Here is an 18,953-nt window from a genome sequence, read left to right as displayed (position 1 = left end):
TCTAATCCTGATTTAATTTTAGTAAATGCAATTTAGGCATTTTCCCATTGGTTTTGGCAATCTGGCAGAGGGCATGTTGCTTCTTTACATTTCAGTTTCCTCATCTGTAAAATGGGGATTAAATGCCTATTTTTTCCACCCCTTTAGAATGAGCCCCTTGTGGAATAAGCTCGTTGTGGGCAGGGAATGTGTCTGTTTACTGTGGTATTGTAGTTTCCCAAGCGCTTAGTACAGTGCGCTGTACACAGTAAGCACTCACTAAATAGGATTGAATGAATGAATTAATTTTCTTGACCATACCCCAGAGCTGTAGTAAGCGCTCACCAAACACAACCACTATTATCATCATTATTAGCAATAATAATAAGATATTATGGGCAGGGATCGCATCTACCAACTCTGTAGTATTGTACTTACTACCCAAGTGCTCTGCGTACAGTAAATTAAATACCATTGATTGATATGATGCATTGGAAAAATAATGTTTAATTCCTAGTACAAAAGACATAGTCCAGTATAATGAAATTGTGGCTTTACCAAGGTAGAATATTTTATCCAATCAATCTCCAGGATTTATTGTGCTCTTAGAATACAATAGAGTTATTAGATACGATCCCTGCCCTCAAGGATTTTATAGACAGTTAGCTCTTTATGGGCAGGGAATATGTCTGCTAATTATGTAGTATTTTACTCTCCCAAGTGCTAAGTACAGTGCTCTGAACATAGTAAGCACTTGATAAAGACCACTGATTGATTGATTGAATAAATACAATTGATTACAATCACATGTACAATCTGGGAGAAGATGACTAGTCTTTTGGCTGTGATTTGCAATTTTTGCAGAGCAATTATTTTATCTTTCTGCTTTCAGAAACAATTTGTGATTTTTGAATTGTAAATTTTGAATGAAATTTTAAAAAATGAAAAATTCTTATAATTGCTATTTTACTGTCTCTGTGTTTCTAGTTGAAGATGCCCATGCTGGAATGTACAAAGAAAGTAGCAAACAGGCAGTATGGAGGGGCTATTTGGTATGATTTGGCTAAGTAAATTATTTCTTAAATGTTGCTGATTAAAGTGTAGAAATTGAAATGCAAATCCTCTGCTTTGAAAATATTTTACCTAGGGGAGAAAAGTAAAGTCATTACTAACTAATATCAGTTTTAAGAATTCTGACACTTGTTTGAATCATGAATCGAGTACAGTAGTAGAATAAATATTTGGGGATTTTTTTCAGTTATTTTCTGATTAACCTGATTTTTTTCCTGTTTTGAAAAGTATGAAAATTCTGCTTTGAGCGGTTATATGGGGATGAAGCTATAGTAAAGACATGCAAATCACCTTTTGTTGTACTAGCTGGACATTTTTGTCTCAAGCCTTCATTTACCTGAATTTAAATGCCCTTTGAAATGTGGGAGAATCAGATAAACTTGTATTAAATAAATAGACTAAATAGTGAGAGAGTGAATTTCAAATTTTTTTCTCACTCTAGACAACAGATAAAGAAGTTCCGGGGTTAGTGCTACTGCAAGACTTGGCCTTCCTAAGTGGATTTCCAACAACATTCAAGGAAACAAATCAACTAAGAACCAAATTACCAGAGAACCTGGCCTCTAAAATAAAACTGGTAAGACTGTACACATGGGGGCATGGTAGTATTTAGAATCGCAAATAATATATCTTATACGGTAAATGTTTTTAAATTTAAAGCAGAGCTTGTGGATTAAGGTCCTATAATTTACCACTAGATGGAGATGGAACTTTGATTCTTCAGGCCCACAGTTCTTCTGTATGCGTCCTTATACTCTATTATTTACTCCATCTAACTTATTTTAATCAATCAATCATATTTATTGAGCGCTTACTGTGTGCCGAGCACTGTACTAAGCGCTTGGGAAGTACAGGTTGGCAACATATAGAGACAGTCCCTACCCAACAGTGGGCTCACAGTTTAAAAGGGGGAGACAGAGAACAAAACCACGCACACTAACAAAATAAAATAAATAGAATAGATATGTACAAGCAAAATAAATATAGAGTAATAAATATGTACAGACATATATACATCAATCAATCAATCAATCGTATTTATTGAGCGCTTTAATGTCCATCTCTGCCTCCAAACTAAGCCCCTGTTGGGCAGGGATCACTTCTGCCAGTTCCATTGTGGAGAAGCGGCATGGTCTAGTGGATAGAGCATGGGCCTGGAGTCAGAAGACCTGGGTTCTAATCCTGCCTCTGCCACTTGTTGGCTATCTGACCTGGGCAAATTACTTCACTTCTCTGTGCCTCAGTTACCTCATCTGTAAAATGGGGATTAAGACTGTAAGCCATAGGTGGGATAGGGGCTGTGTCCAACCCAATTATCTTGTATCTACCCCAGAGCTTAGTACAGTGGCACATAGTAAGTGCTTAACAAATACCAGTATTATTATTATACTCTCCCAAGTGCTTAGAACAGTGCTCAGTACACAGTAAGTGCTCTACTGATTAACTGAGTTTCCCACAAAGTTTCCTAATCTTTGTGATCTTGTACTTGTTCAGTCAGAGAATAACATTGAGTGGAATCTTCCATGCATTAAAGGCTATATGCATTTGAAAGTTTTTTTATCATGTAAATGTAAAATCTGGAAGGAAGCCAGCTTCTTATATTTTCCTTTGGGAGACTAATTTCATATGCAGTTGGTAATACTAGATTGTAGTACCCTTTGTGTTTGGCAAGTAATGACTTTATACCTTAGTCTATTTTAGATTGTCTCACTGTGTGGGCTTTAGTGATGCCCATTTTAAATTGTTTCGTGAATATTGTAACAAGTTGGGGAAAAAAAAGCTTGTCATCTCAGTGCCATTAAAAGATATTCTGAAAATCACACCCAGGATTTGAGAACTCTTCTATTAGATGCTTAACTCTTCTTTCCAACTTGCTTCTATCGTCCCTTTATTGAACACAGAGGAAAAAAATTAGCAGTTCTGAGTTTCCCTTATTGTTCTTTGTTTCAAAGTCAATTTTTATCCCAATGAAGAATACGGCGTTTAGTGAGGAAATAACTATTGTGAATAAAAGCAATAATTTTATCTCTTCAGCCTTGATTGTAATGATCATCTTTAGGAAGGAATTTTTTAAATCCAAGAAGCAGCATGGCTCAGTGGAAAGAGCCTGGGCTTTGGAGTCAGAGGTCATGGGTTCAAATCCCGGCTCCACCACTTTTTATCCATTCATTCAATAGTATTTATTGAGCACTGACTGTGTGCAGAGCACTGTACTAAGCGCTTGGGAAGTACAATTTGGCAACATACAGAGACGGTCCCTACCCAACAGCGGGCTTACAGCTGTGTGACTTTGGACAAGTCACTTCACTTCTCCGGGCCTCAGTTACCTCATCTGTAAAATGGGGATGAAGACTGTGAGCCCCCCATGGGACAACCTGATCACCTTGTAACCTCCCTAGCGCTTAGAACAGTGCCTTGCACATAGTAAGTGCTTAATAAATGCTATAAATAAAATAAAATAAAGTAGCTGGTTATGATGATTTCATTTTTAGATATTTGGGAAAAATCTTTCATTTTCTGGAAGACTATTTTAATACCATTAGGTGATTATTTGTTGGTAAAATTATATTAGATGACTTGCAGTGTTTATTTCAGGGGAGACATGGTTACTCATTTTAGCAAACAAAACCTGGGGCATTTAGCAGATTTTACTTTTGCCTCTGAAGGGAATGGCTGAGTGTTCACTAAAATGTAATCCATTAAACCAGCTGCATTCCTCTCCCCCACCCCCAATAATTTGTTAACCCCTCTGTCTGAAAGCTCTATACAGCTCTATAGAATATAGACGGAAAGACATGCTGATGGAGCAGGTATGTGATCCCACACTACAGAGAAGCAGTGTGGCTCAGTGGAAGGAGCCCGGGCTTTGGAGTCAGAGGTCATGGGTTCAAATCCCGGCTCCGCCAGCTGTCAGCTGTGTGACTTTGGGCAAGTCACTTCACTTCTCTGGGCCTCAGTTACCTCATCTGTAAAATGGGGATTAAGACTGTGAGCCGCCGTGGGACAACCTGATAACCTTGTAATCTCCCTAGCACTTAGAACAGTGCTTTGCACATAGTAAGCGCTTAATAAATGCCATTATTATTATTATTGTTATCCTGAAGCCAAAATTGATTTGGAAGATTGATTTGCCAATTTTCAACTTCTCCAATTAACCCTGGTGGTTGAAGTGATTCATTCCTTCAGTAGAATCACAGTTGTGTTTCCAGAATTGGCACATCCAGTTTGAAATGTTAATTCTACTTTCTCTGTGTCAGTGAGGAAAAAAATGTAATTTGCTACAGTTCTCAACAAAACCTGCCCATTTTTGAAATGGCCAGATCATCCTCCTCCTTTGCCTCATGTGCTCAGTCCCTCTCCCTTCCCCACCCGCACGATTTCTTTGGCTCAGTGGAGAGCTGGCTTTGTCTCCTGCAGTAGCAGGAGCTGATTCTCTCATCTGTGAGATATCATTGCTCAGGTCTCTCTTCAGGTGCCTGCTTTAGTTCTTAACTACAGACGACCCCACAGATCAACTAGGTTATGTTCCTTGAAAATGTGGTTGTAGCATGAATTAATCTATCAAGGATTACATTTCCCCCTAGGCTTTCATGTTACAAATTACAGTCTATTCCAGAATTACTAGAAAAATGATAAGAAATTCCTTTGTGTGCTGTCTACCTGTCAGAAGCATAAGCCTGCTCCATCGGCGTGCCTTTCCATCTGTAATCCATAGAGCTGTGTAGTGCTTTCATGGATAGGGGTTAACAAATCCAGAGCAGGAGCTGGAACTCATCTGACTCTCCCAGCAGACTCAAGCACCTGTTCGAGAGGGGTCTCAGCAAGCCGTGCTAAAGCAGAGCCAACCTGAGCCCTTGAAGAGAGTAGCCTGGGCTTCAGGAGATGGACAAAAAGCAAGCGTATTTTCTTTTTGACCCCATCTCTGTGTGCTTGCCAGAATTGGATATCCTGGCATCCCCAAGGTTTCCTATTTAGGAGTTGTAGGACTTGGGATCTGATGCCAAATGGCACTGCATTGTACTTCCATGGACTCTAATGTCAGAGGATTCGGCACACCATATTGACAGGAGTTGAAATTTGACCTTTGGCTTCAGAAAGGTCAAATATACGTATAGTTTTAAACAGTATTCTTTCCCTACTTATTTTGGGGGGCAGAGATAAAGAGGGAAATGCATTTTCCTATTTCTCTTATATGTATGCATTGTAAAAATTTCTGTAGTGTTTGGATTGTTTTCTGTTCAGTAGCCTTTCAGAATATTTGGTCTTATAAATTATAATTCTCATGGTATTTATTGTACTCTCCCAAGCACTTTGTACAGTGCTTTGTATACCATAAGCACACAGTAAATATGATTGAATGTTTATTCACCTTCTGTTTTATGCCAAGCACTCTGCTAAACCCTGGAGTCAATACAGAGTCATCAAATTGGACACAGTCCCTGTCCCACATAGGATTTACATAGTAAAAATAAAAGGTGAGGAAGAACAGTCAGAATTTAGTTTTACATATTTCAGTTCTTGAAACTGCCTCATAGAAGGAGAAAGGAGGAATATTACAGGAGAAGGTGAAGATGGATGTTTAAAAATGCATGTTGATTTGGAGTTGAAACCACTGTAGACTCCAATGTATATTTCATAATGAGCTTCTAGAACTTCTTTTGACAGTCATGTGTCCTTTAAATAAAGTACACACCCACTAATGGCAGCCTGGCAATTTATAACATTCCTGGATGGATAATCTTGGAGACTGCTTGCTACAAATCATAACTATAACTCAGTTGTACAGGACTGAAGTCAACTGATTCCGCTGAAGGTCTGAAATTGATCAGAGTTTTCTAATGACAAACAAGTCAGATTGAAAGATATCAAATGACACGGGAGTCAGACTGTTGACAGCTTTAAAATGTCACAAGCATGACAGCTGGGCTTCTATTTGCCAACAGATGGGGCAAAAAAACTGCTACATATGTTCACTGAAAGGGAAAGAAAAAGTCATATTTAATCAAAAGTAAAAATTAAATTGAAACATTTACATGATGGAAAGGCTTATTTGGCTTCCCAGGTAAATATAAATTTAAGCTAGTTGGGATGATGTTGATGATAATGATGATGAAGGTATTTAAGTGCTTACTATGTGCCAAGTACTGTCCTAAACGCTGGGCACTGTTCTAATAATAATAATAATAATAATAATAGTAAGTGTGCTTTTAAGTATTGAGCACTGGGGTGGATACATGCATATCGGGTTGGACACAGTTACTGTCCCACATGGGGCTCACAGTCTCAATCCCCATTTTACAGATGATATAACTGAGGCACAGAGAAGTGAAGTGACTTGCTCAAAGTCACACAACAGACAAGTGGCAGAGCCAAGATTCGAACCCAGGTCCATCTGGCTCCCAAGCCCATGCTCTGTCCTTTAGGCCATGCTGTTGGTACTCACTCCTTTAGTATACCCCAGCAATGGGTGTGCAAGGGTCAAATGTGTAATGGCAGTAGGGTTTTTTTTGCATGAGACAAGGCACAAATGATGTGCTGTATTTAAGGGAACCTGAAGTAGTAAACCTCCTAACGATGGTGATGATAATTATGGTTCTTGTTAAGCGCTTACTGTGTGCCAAACATTGCACTGGGGTAGATTCAAGATAATCAGATCAGATTCAGTTCTTGTCCTACAGGGAGCTTACAATCCATGTTTAGAATGTTATGGATATAAAACAATTGGATTAGTTTCGTGGTGGTTTATTCTTTTAAATTCTGAAGTAGAAACATAACCTCATTCAATTGATTTTGGCTTCAGTATAACAAGTGCATCTTTACAATTAGTATTTGCTGTCAAATATACCTTTTAATATAAGCTCCTTTTCATTCTATTCATTATGAAATCAGATATTCAGAATAAATGGCAGAAAGAGAAGTCAGCTAGCAGATGAAACGATGAGTTCTCTACTAAGAAATGTTCTTATAATAGGAAATCACAGGAGCTTGCAGAGATACACAAATGAATTATTTTAGTGCCTTTTACAGCTTATATTTCTGTTTGCCTATATTAGACAATTAAAATATATGTTTGAAACTTTTTTTCCCCTTGTATATGCAGAATGATTCTGCTCTGGCCTTTTCAGTCACGCACATCAGTGGTTTCTTGTAGTATGAACAACAGCTATAGTTATGCATATATGACTGTATATATCAATATATTAAAACAGAGACTCAGGAATGAGTAAATGAATACTAAAATAGCATATCAAGGGGAAAAAAGTGAGAATGTATTTTTAATAAGCATAACCCTCTTTGTAGTATAATAAAATAATTCCTAAAATCATTACAAAGTTGATTATTAACCAGTTATTTTACCAACACTGGGGCCTGTTTATTCATATATTATTTCAAAGAGTGGAATCTCAGAATTTATAATTTTTTTAGGTTTTCTTGTGTAAGCTCTCCTTTAAATTTTTGGTGTCACAGAAAAAATAATGAAAATAGAGTGTCAAAGGGAAATTATTTGTCTTCTCTGCTTTGCACATAGTAAGCGCTTAATAAATGCCATTATTATTATTATTATTATTATTATTCTGTGGAAGCTCTTAGAAATTTTAAGAAATGTTTTATTATTGTTTGCTTCGCTTAGTTGCAGCTATATTCAGAGGCCAGTGTAGCCCTCTTACAATTGAATAACCCCAAAGGTTTCCAAGAACTGAATAAGCAAGCTAAGAAGAATATGACCATAGATGGAAAAGAACTGACACTTAACCCGGCTTACTTACTTTGGGATCTTAGTTCCATCAGTCAGGTAAGTATTTTCTTTATAGTGTATTAGAACTTTTTTAAAATGCTGAAGTTTAAGTCAAAATGTGTAAGTTGTCAGTTTTCTAGGCCCTGGGTGATACTTTGAAAGCTTCTGGACATTTTAAAATTGTTTTATTACTATATAGAAACAGTTTAATTCTGAAATATATAGCCAAATTTAAGTGTTATAGGCAAACACAATTTTGATCCATTTTTAGTAGCTGAAGGATTAGTAAGATATTGTCTTTAGAAGGCTTCCTCTTCTCTTCAGTTGTGTTTTGAGTGCAGCCTGCCTGTTGTGTTTGTTAAAAAAATTCAGCCCAGTTTAACGTCAATGTGGTTCTTTCAATAAATAGTGAAACCATTTGGTTTGTCAAGGTGTAAATCTACTTTAAATCTTAATAGATCATTTCTTTTGAAGTCTAAACAGGATGAGGATATTTCTGCCAGCCGTTTTGAAGATAATGAAGAGCTGAGATACTCATTACGTTCAATAGAGAAGCATGCACCATGGGTTCGAAATATCTTCATAGTCACCAATGGACAGATTCCGTCCTGGCTGAATCTTGATAATCCTAGGATAACTATAGTAACACATCAGGTAAGAGCAAGCAGAAATATATGTTTAAGTTGCTTTTCATTAGTTTTCATTGTGATTCCTTTATGCCTTTAAAGTACAACCTCTATTTGGACCACAGAGGGAATAGCCTGAATTAATGAGCAAAGAACAGGTTGTAAGAGGCATCATTCAGATTACTTATTTTTGAAATAAGCAGGCATTATCATCTAGAAAATCTGAGTGACAGAGGACTGAGCAGGAGATGAGTGAAGGGGAGATCTCCCTTTATCCCTTCCCTTTTCTCTCTCCTTCTCACCCTACTTTTCTTTTATTCCTTTCTCCAGGATAACTTAGGTATCAGAAAAGTTTGCAAGTTCCACCTCCCAGAGCAAGGAGAGCAGAGAGTGTTTGAAACTTATTTTAATGTCTGTTTCCCCTGTAGACTGTAAACTCTTTATGGGCAGGGATCATAATCTACCAACTCTATTGCGTTGTACTTTTCAAGTACTTAGTACAATCAGGCAATCAATGGAAAATATTGAGCGCTTAATGTCTGTGGAGCACAGAAGTAAGCACTTGGACAACAACAACGCACAACAGTTAGTAGACAGGTTCCTCCCTCCACAAGGAGCTATTGCTATGCACACAGTAAACCCGGAATAAATGTCACTGATTAATTGATAGGGCTGATTGAAGTTTTAAACCTCCTAGCCTGACTTCTTTGGCCCTGCCTCCAGGACACCTTTTGCTCTTTTATTTGTGGGCGTCTCTCTCTCTTTACTTCCCAGCCCACTGGCCACTGGCCTTGGCTCTGCCTGCCTTTTTTCCCAAAGGAGTTACTTTCCGTGCCTAAATTATGTGTGACTTTGGGCAAGTCACTTCACTTCTCTGTGCCTCAGTTACCTCATCTGTAAAATGGGGATTAAAGACTGTGAGCCCACTGTGGGACAACCTGATCACCTTGTATCCTCCCCAGCGCTTAGAACAGTGCTTTGCACATAGTAAGTGCTTAATAAATGCCATTATTATTCAGTAAGTGTTTGTAACATTTTTACAGGAAATGCTAGCAGTCTTATCCTTATATCCCTGTGGCATATGGTGATTTAAAATTTTGATCATAAAGTTTTTAGCTTGGCTTAACAATTCTAAATCTGTCATGAAGTATTTCTGTTTAGAGAGTTACAACTTGTTATACTAGCAAGCGACCACGAGAGAGAGAAGAATGAAAGGGAATCCTCTGGGTGCAGAGAGTTATGGGAGGCCTTCCTTTGGGGCTTTAGAGAGGCAATCTCAAAGAACTGCAAAGTTCTTCTTTGAGAACTGCAAAGAATCTCAAAACTGAATAATAGGTTGTAAACTTATTATTCTAGCTGAATGTTCCTCCTTGAGATAAGGGTGGACTATTCTTAGTTTACCTCCCTAGTTGCTAACAGGGGCACCAGTTCTAGCGGAGCACTTTGAGCCATAGCCCCCATGGAATTGGGGTTGTGGTTGCAAAGGTAATGACTTTGGGACAGGGCAGTCCCCCTTTCTTGCAGTAAAATGGTGGGGTAGCTGAAGTCACAGTAATGTTCTTCAGTAAATTAGTTTTATCTTGTCCCATGGCTTACTGGGCCCTGCCCAGCTGAGGCATCAGTGGGGAATGGTACCCTATCAATCCCTGATTGCTCCTGCTGGGTGCCTCCCAAATCAATCAATCAATCAATCAATCAATCAATCGTATTTATACGATTGTTAAATAAATACGATTGATTGATTGATTGATTTATTGAGTGCTTACTGTGTGCAGAGCACTGTACTAAGCACTTGGGAAGTACAAGTTGGCAACATATACAGTCCCTACCCAACAGTGGGCTCACGGTCTAGAAGGGGAAGACAGAGAACCAAACCAAACATATTAACAAAATAAAATAAATAGAATAGATATGTACAAGTAAAATAAATAAATAAATAGAGTAATAAATATGTACAAACATATATACATATATACAGGTGCTGTGGGGAAGGGAAGGAGGTAAGTCGGGAAGATGGACACGGGGAGGAGGGGGAGAGGAAGGAGAGGGCTCAGTCTGGGAAGGCCTCCTGGAGGAGATGAGCTGGTTCTCATATCCCCCCAGTACTGCATGCCAAATTCATTTCCTTGTTCAAAGTGAGAAGTTGACATCCCTGGGTGTTGTCAGGAATACTGTCAGCGCACTTATAATTAAGGCAAAATAGATTTTCTCAAAGCAAAATTTGTCTGTATTTGAAGAGTATATATGTGAATTTCTCTTACAAAATGATTTTCTTTATATTACCAATAGGAAGTATTTCAGAATTTGAGTCATTTGCCTACTTTTAGTTCCCCTGCTATTGAAAGTCATATTCATCGTATTGAAGGCTTGTCTCGGAAGTTTATTTACCTAAATGATGATGTAATGTTTGGCAAGGATGTTTGGCCAGATGATTTTTACAGTCACTCCAAAGGTCAGAAGGTGAGTTCTTGGCCACAATGGTGATTAGAAATTATTTTAAAAAAAATTTTAAGTGCCATGGGCAGTCAATCAGTGGTATTGAGCACTTACTGTGCACAGAGCACTGTACTAAGCCCTTGGAAGAGTACAGTACAACAGAGTTGGTAGATACGATCCCTGCCCACATAAAGCTTACAAATCTGGAGGATATAAAATTTGTATTAAAGCATTAAGGACCACAAAACATATTTTCCAATGAAATTTTCATGATTAATCTTAACTGCAGATCGGATCACATTTTGATTGTATCATATTTTTCTTATCAGGCAGTGATCGTATAGCATATCCAATATATGAGATTACTAAAATGATTGATACTGTTCAGCCTGAAAGGTTCTGATTGTGTTCAGGAGAAAAGGTAGAATTCCTCTTTGTTTCTTTTCTTTTTCAAACAAAAGGTTTGAAGGTATCTTTAAAAGCCATTGATTTCATCTTCCAAGCATTAAGCATCAATTTGTATTTTATCTCCATACTTTAGAGGGATAATGGAAAATGTCATTGAAATGTAGGGGTTGTAGTTTATGTTTCACATATATTCCTTTCTCTAAATCACAACTTTAGAAATAACTGCATTAGCCTGGGAGCAAACTGGGGACTTCACTTGATTAGGGTCCTCCAAACTGTAAGCTCATTATGGGCAGGGAATGTGGTGTTTATTGTTTTATTGTACTCTCCCAAGGGCTTAATATAGGGCTCTGCACACAGTAGGCACTCAATAAATACAATTGAATGAATTAAAGAAGCAGCATGTCTTAAGTGGAAAGACAGTGGGCCTGGGAGTTAAGGGACCTGGGTTCTAATCCTTGCTCTGCCATTTGTCTGCTATGTGACCTTGGACAAGACACTTAACTTCTCTGTGCCTCAGTTGCCTCAAAGGTAAAATGGAGACTCAATCCTACTTTCTCCTCCTTAGACTATGAGTCCTATGTGGGACAGGGACTATGTCCAACCCGACTACTTTGTATATATCCAGGTGCTTAGTTCAGTGCTTGGAACATAGTAAGTGCTAAACAAGTATCAAAAAAAATTAAGCTTAAGTAGCTGATGGAGTGAGGTAAGGATGATCTTATCTTTTTGCATAAAAGAGTGGATATTAGAAACTAGAAGTTCTCATCATAAGTTTGAGCTAAAAGCTTGTCTCTAGACTGTAAGCTAGTTGTGGGCAGGGAATATGCCTACCAATTCTGTTAGAATGTAACTTTCTAAGCACTTAATACAGTGCTGTGCACATAGTAAGCACTCAGTAAATATGATTGATTGAAGCGACATCAGGTTTTTAAATATGTAAGTTCTGGTCAGTTCTAAACCAAAGAAAGTAAATGAAGAATTTTTGACTTTTACATGTGGGGATTGACTCTTGTATATTCTGACAAATTCTATTCAGAGTTTTGTATCTTAATAGAGTACTTTATAAGATGAACCACCAAATATTTTATGTATCTACTGCTTTACAGATTTTGAATTTTAAAATCAAATGCGATTGTAAAGATGATAGTAAAAGACTTGATATTTTGTCTGCAATTAGGTTTATTTAACTTGGCCTGTTCCAAACTGTGCTGAGGGATGTCCTGGTTCCTGGATTAAGGATGGTTACTGTGATAAAGCTTGTAATAATTCAGCTTGTGATTGGGATGGAGGCGACTGTATTGGTAAGGATAGTTTTACTTTCTGTGGGTTTCTCCACTTCCATGTAGAGATTCCTGATTTACAGATGTGAGCAGTTTCTTGGAAATACCAGGTAAAAACAGTCTGTTGGCAGTCTGTAAAAATTACTCCTAAGTGATTCTATAAAATTCAATAATCATCTTGTTTTTAAATGGTAAATTTTCTATTTGTCCCACAATATGACAAGTTGAGTTTTAGAAATGCTGCTCTTTTTTCTTTTTCAGAATCTATCACTATTTTCCCTCTTTGTCTCACTCCATCTTTTCCTCTCTCTCTTACCTGGGGACTTCCAGAGGTGCAGAGATTCCAGTGGGATGAGGTTGGTGTAGGCACATGGGACCGGAGAGGTGGAAAGATGTGGGGCAAGATGTGAGGCCAGGGGTGGATACGCAGGCATATGTGCATGGGTTAGGGAAGAGGAAATACAGACAGACAGACACACACACACACACACACACCCTCCCCACCTTCCTTCCCTCTCCTACCCTCCCCTCTGTTCTAGCGGGGACATCCAGGGTTGAGTCTGAGGTGGAAGAGACCCCTGATTTGGAGTCTTACACAGAGGCTCAAGATTCCAGCTGACCCCATATTTTACATTGAAAAGAAGAGTGGATGACATCAATTCTGTGGGGCCAGTGCCCAACCCCAATATTGATACCCTTGTCCCCCTTTAGACCATTTCTTGTGGTGCCCACATGTAGCTTCGCTGGCTTTTTAGCCACCTTCTTTATTTTTTTTCTTCTAGACTCTATCTGTTATTTCACCTGTATTCAAGGACTGAGTCATCTAGGGCAGGCTTATTTTTTGAAAAAGAATTTCCACCTAAAGATCCAAATGTCCAACGGTTAAACCTAAAATTTGTTCATTGTGCATTATGCCACAGAGACAAGGGTAATTTTTTGAGCTACATTCCCTTAATATATCTCATACCTGCCATGAGAACTAAGCCATTACTGATGTAAGTTCAGATTTTTTCCGGCCCCAGCTCTGCCACAACGCACCATTGCCATTTAAGAGAATCTTAGGGTCGTCCCAGATTCCAAGCAAATTTGTTAAAGAGTGAGGGCCATTACCCAGCTCAAACAATAGTGGTCAAACAGGCAGACTCCCAGGGCAATCAGGAGGCCTTCATGAGAATGCAGTCTTATAGTTAAAACCCCCTTGCTTATGACTCACAGTTTTTAGATCATCCTTGCCACAGAAAGTCCTATCAGCAGATCACCCTCATTTTAAATGAGATGCCATTATTAACCATTTGTAAATGAATATTTGTTTTACTTTGTGTAACTCGATTATAGAGTTTGTATAATCTCCCCAGTAGGGTGGGAGATAGTGTTTTATGCCAAAGGAAGAAGAACCTTCCTGGGAAATTTCTCAATTATGATGACATATATGAGTTGTTCTTTATCCCTTCAAATAGCAAAATGTGAGAATAAGTAGACAATTAACTGTTATTTTTCAGTAAGTAGTGCAGCAATAATTGAAGTGTTTTGTTTTCCCCCCTTCAGGTAACAATGGAGGTAGTCGCTATGGTGCTGGAGGTGGTGGCACTGGTGGTGTGGGGAATGGCCAGCCCTGGCAGTTTGGCGTAGGGATAACCGGAGTCTCTTACTGTAACCAGGGATGTGCCAATTCCTGGCTTGCGGATAAATTCTGTGATCAAGCATGCAATGTCCTCTCCTGTGGATTCGATGCTGGTGACTGTGGACAAGGTACAAAGTTAGCCAAACACTTTTGTCAGAATGTCTCCCTTTAGACTGTAAACTTCCCCCTCTTGACTGTAAGCTTATGTGGACAGAGAACGTGTCCACCAACTCAAGTACACTGTACTGTCCCAAGTGCTTAGTACAATGCTCTGCACACAGTAAGTGCTCAATAAAAATGACCGATTGAATAATGTGAGAAGCAGCATGGCCTAGTGGAAAGACTGTCGAACTGGGAGTCAGAAGACCTGGGTTCTAAATCCTGCTTCTGCCAGTTGCCTGCTGTGATACGTGAGGCAAGACACTTACCTTCTCTGTGTCTCGGTTTCTTCATCTGTAAAATAGAGGTTTAAACTCTACTCCCTCCTGCTTTAGACAGCCCTCTATGGGACAGGGACTGTGTCCTATCTGCCTACTTCAGCACTTAGTACAGTGCTTGGCACGTAGTAAGCACTTAACACACATAAAAAAACCTGCAAGTTCTTCAGAATTAATTATTTTATGTGACATTGTTTATGCCGCCTTTCATTTGGTTATATTTGAGAAAACATCAGATTGACCTGTAGCACAACTTTAGGTGGCCAAGAGATAGGTAAAACACAGAAACTGATAGGAAGAAGAGACTTGTTTTTCCAATTTCACTGGACTTTAAATTTCCAAGAATATGTCCATAGTTATCAACACTATAATGAAAGAGTAATTATGGCAAAGTAAATTGAGAAAGATAAAGGTATGTAAGAATGAAAATGTGGCTTATAAATGGAATTGCCACTGGAATAAATGCCATTATGCCAGAATGTAGTGTGATTTTTTTTTTTAAAGCTTCAATCCTTTACACGCCTGATGGTACTACATAAATGTTAATATTTCATTAGGAATTGACGTTAACATTATCAAAACAAATTAAATATTTACAGTAATATTTTGAGTACTGTTGAACTTAAAAGCATTAAAAGTAGAGAAGAAATTAAAAGAGAATAGAAAAAATAAAGACATTTGGGTTTTTATTCTAGATCATTTTGATGAACTGTACAAGATGACTCTTCACCAGAATCAGACTCACTACGTCATTCCGAAGGGTGAATACCTGCCCTATTTCAGTTTTGCGGAAATAGCCAAAAAAGGAATTGAGGGGGCCTACGATGACAATCCAATCATTCGTCATGCTTCTATTGCCAATAAGTGGAAGACCATTCACTTGATCATGAACAGTGGAATGAATTCCACCCTATTACATTTCAATATCACATTTCAAAGTAAAAATGATGAAGAGTTTAAAATGCATCTAACAGTGGAAGCTGATACAAGAGAGGAACCAAAACCAAACACAACTACACAGAAGCCTGATGCGGTTTTGGTGAATCCGACAACATCTTTACCAGAGGCTGAAATCCTGTTTGAGGATATTCCTGAAGAAAAACGTTTTCCAAAGTATAAGAAACGTGCAGTTGGCACCACAGGGAACTCTCAAGAAAAACTGAGAGTTCCCTTAGTAAATATTTCTGTCCTTCCAGAAGAAACTCAGTTGGCTTTAAGAAACCTAGATTTTAAATTAGAAAATGGTGACATCACTCTGAAAGGATATAATGTCTCTAAGGCTGCTTTATTGAGATCGTTTTTAAAGACTGCACAAGATACCAAATTAAAGGTTAATCAAGTTATAGAAAGAGAGGAAAGAAATAATAGTTTGAAAGACCCGGTGGGAAAAAACAAATTGTATGAGCTTCACAAAAATCTCACTGGGGAGAAATTAGACAAAGGAAAATTTCAGGGAATGAAGTTTCTTTCCAAATCTGTAGACTTAACAGGTACCAGTGTGATGATGAAAGTGAACAGCCAGCTCCAAGATAGAATTCCACACCAAGAAAATAAAACCAAAACTCATTCCGTGCCTACAACTCAAAGAGTTAGAGTCGGAACTGAAAGAAAGCTACTGAGTGTGCTTATTCCTATGGAACCCTACATGGCCAAAGACAATAAAAATGTGGAAAAGTCACAGGACAAAAGAAGGGTAAAAGAAAACAAATGGCACACCAGTGACATGAGTGTCAATAACATATTGCCTGGAAGAAAATTGCAGTATTATATGGAAAGCTATCAGGGTTTCTTGCCTTGGGAAAAAAGAAAGTATTTCCAAGACCTTCTAGATGTAAGTACTATTCGGTTCTTTTCTACCTTTACATCCGAAGGGATGGAAAGGGGGCTGTTGTAAGAATGCTTTGGGTATTTTTACTGTTCAGTTTAGTTAGGGTTTGGAGGAGATCAAGGTAGAGAATTAACCCTTCTCTATCTGTAGCTAGGCAGGATAGCCTTTAAAGGGATGGTTCCCCGGGACCAGGGGAAACCACTGTAGTTGATTTCTGAGATTTTGCAATTAAGTTGCCGCACATCTCTACAGATGGAAGATTCTGTTTATTTCACTACATAGTTATGTCCTGAGATTCTCTGTCTCTCAAGCTATTTTGGTGCCCCTATTTTCATATCCAGGTGTTTTCTTGATTCGGTATATAATTTTCTGTGCTCTCTCACTATCTTTTCATTTTCATCTCTTTTGCTCAGTGTAAAGTGTGAGTTTTTAACCATGCGAACAGATGTGCAACAGTCACTGTAATTTTCCAGTTCAAAATTCTAATACTCCAGAAATTCCACCTTGGTGAGACATGATCTCGGCAGGGGTAGTGGCTAGTTAATTGGTATTGAGTTGTGCTCCAGAAATTGCAGGGCAATAAATCACTGAATTTCACCAGTCAGCACCCTCAAACTCTGGGATCACTTCAGGAGAATCTAGGCCAGACTGCTTCCTTCTGGACCAGAGAATCCATAGTATATTTGAAGAGTTTTCTTGGTTTGCCCATTGAGACTACTTCAACCCAGTCTTTAACAGTTCATTTTCCTATTTTAAGAAAATATATATTGATTGTTCTTCCTTCCCATTACCTTTTCCTTCATGTAGGCTGTGGTCATTTTCCACTTGGCTAGTACAATATTTCTTCTCATTAATCCTTCTGGCAGCAGACTGTCTCCATTTCAATCTTTTCAAAGGTACTAAGGTCATTTTTAATTCCTGCCATCCCTATCACGGCCACCTTTCTTCCTGAAATTTTGCAGTGGTTTCAGTCATCCCTATCCTGCTTATTTCATGTTATCACTTGCCCCTCTCTCTGTTCCAATTAGACTAGCTTACCACTGTTTCCTGCATTCAATCCTCCCTATTTCATCTTTGTTATCTTTCATAGAACAGCAATCTTTTCATAGTCTAGGCTGCCTCACTCCAATCTTTCAGAACCGAATTCATGACCAGTTTCTCCCAAGAAAACTTCTCACACTTGAACCAGATCACTGAATTCCCTTTCAGATTGTGTTTATTCGTATTCTTCTGTATCCTGCATCTGTCTTTTATGTAGTAACTGTATGTTGTCGGTATTGTCTCAGTGTTTACATTATTTCATTTAGGTTGTAAAACCCTTGAGGTAGACTTCTTCTCTTTTATTGCTCCCATCTCCTAGCACCTAATGTGGGGATGTGCATCTTGTAGATGGCTATAAATGTTCACTATTTTAAATAGTCAGGTAGCTCAGGCAATAATAGTTTCATAGTTGATGAATTTGTCACGTACTACAGAATGAAAATTTATTACTAAGTTGAGACAGACTTTTTGGACTCCTCCTCTTTTACTCCATAACTGGAAAAAAATCAGGTTTACTGTGAAGGGTTTTTTTTTTTTCATAAAACAATGTTAATTTTCATCCAATTCCTTATGGTCATCTAGATCCTGAAAAATTTGCTTGCTTCAACTTTTTCCATTTATAATTTCCCCTTTTCAAAATGGATATTGTATTTCCTTTAAATACAAATCATCAGGGCTCATGAATTTGAACAGTGTACATAGTATTTTTTAAAGAAATTAGTGCATTTTGCTTTAAGAATTCAATCTTGTATGCTTTTTGTTTTTAGGAAGAAAAGGCATTAACTAAACAGATGTCATACCTTACTGACAGTAAATATATTGGAAGGCAACTAAAAGATACATTTGCTGATTCCCTCCGATATGTAAATAAAATTCTAAATGGCAAGTTTGGATTTACTTCACGGAAAGTCCCTGCACATATGCCTCACATGATTGACCGCACTGTTATGCAAGAACTACAAGACATGTAAGTCTGCCTGCATGACTTCAGTGCTGATGTAATTCTAAATTGATAGATTGGCTGTGTTGATTCCTGTTAACATTTAGTGAGGACATGTTAAGCACAGCGTTTGAGAAAAGGGAAAACGGAAGTAATCTCCCTTCACTGTTCAGGTGTACTCCTTTCCAACCCCCCAATCATTCTGTTGATTTTGGTGTTAGTTTTTTGAATATCCAGAGCACTGACTTTACTGTGGATTTTTGGACAGGTTCCCTGAAGAATTTGACAAGACATCAGTTCACAAAGTGCGTCACTCAGAAGATATGCAGTTTGCCTTTTCTTATTTCTATTATCTCATGAGTGCAGTTCAGCCACTGAACATTTCCCAAGTTTTCGATGAAGTTGATACAGATCAATCTGGCATCCTATCTGACCGAGAGATTCGCACATTGGCCACAAGAATCCATGACCTGCCTCTAAGTTTGCAGGTATGTTTTCCCAAGTTGTGACCAGAAACAGCATAATACTGATTTTCCTCTTGCTGTAG

At 38.2% G+C, this 18,953-nt stretch overlaps 1 protein-coding gene across 2 annotated transcripts in view; it reads left to right on the top strand.

Annotated features, from left to right (window-relative positions):
* Positions 1–18,953, top strand: part of GNPTAB (N-acetylglucosamine-1-phosphate transferase subunits alpha and beta) — a 56,579-nt gene that overhangs the window by 23,903 nt on the left and 13,723 nt on the right. For both annotated transcript variants that reach the window (XM_038756478.1, XM_038756479.1), the window contains exons 6-15: positions 967–1,031; positions 1,493–1,627; positions 7,682–7,843; positions 8,261–8,440; positions 10,702–10,872; positions 12,437–12,560; positions 14,085–14,288; positions 15,293–16,428; positions 18,234–18,433; positions 18,675–18,894. In XM_038756478.1, the coding sequence (XP_038612406.1) occupies positions 967–1,031; positions 1,493–1,627; positions 7,682–7,843; positions 8,261–8,440; positions 10,702–10,872; positions 12,437–12,560; positions 14,085–14,288; positions 15,293–16,428; positions 18,234–18,433; positions 18,675–18,894 (2,597 nt within the window). The remainder of the gene's footprint in view (positions 1–966; positions 1,032–1,492; positions 1,628–7,681; positions 7,844–8,260; positions 8,441–10,701; positions 10,873–12,436; positions 12,561–14,084; positions 14,289–15,292; positions 16,429–18,233; positions 18,434–18,674; positions 18,895–18,953) is intronic.

Source organism: Tachyglossus aculeatus, chromosome 14, assembly GCF_015852505.1.
Source record: "Tachyglossus aculeatus isolate mTacAcu1 chromosome 14, mTacAcu1.pri, whole genome shotgun sequence".
NCBI classification, from domain to species: Eukaryota; Metazoa; Chordata; class Mammalia; order Monotremata; family Tachyglossidae; genus Tachyglossus; species Tachyglossus aculeatus.
Note: the sequence above shows the minus strand (reverse complement) of the source record. Positions and strands in the feature narration are given on the sequence as shown.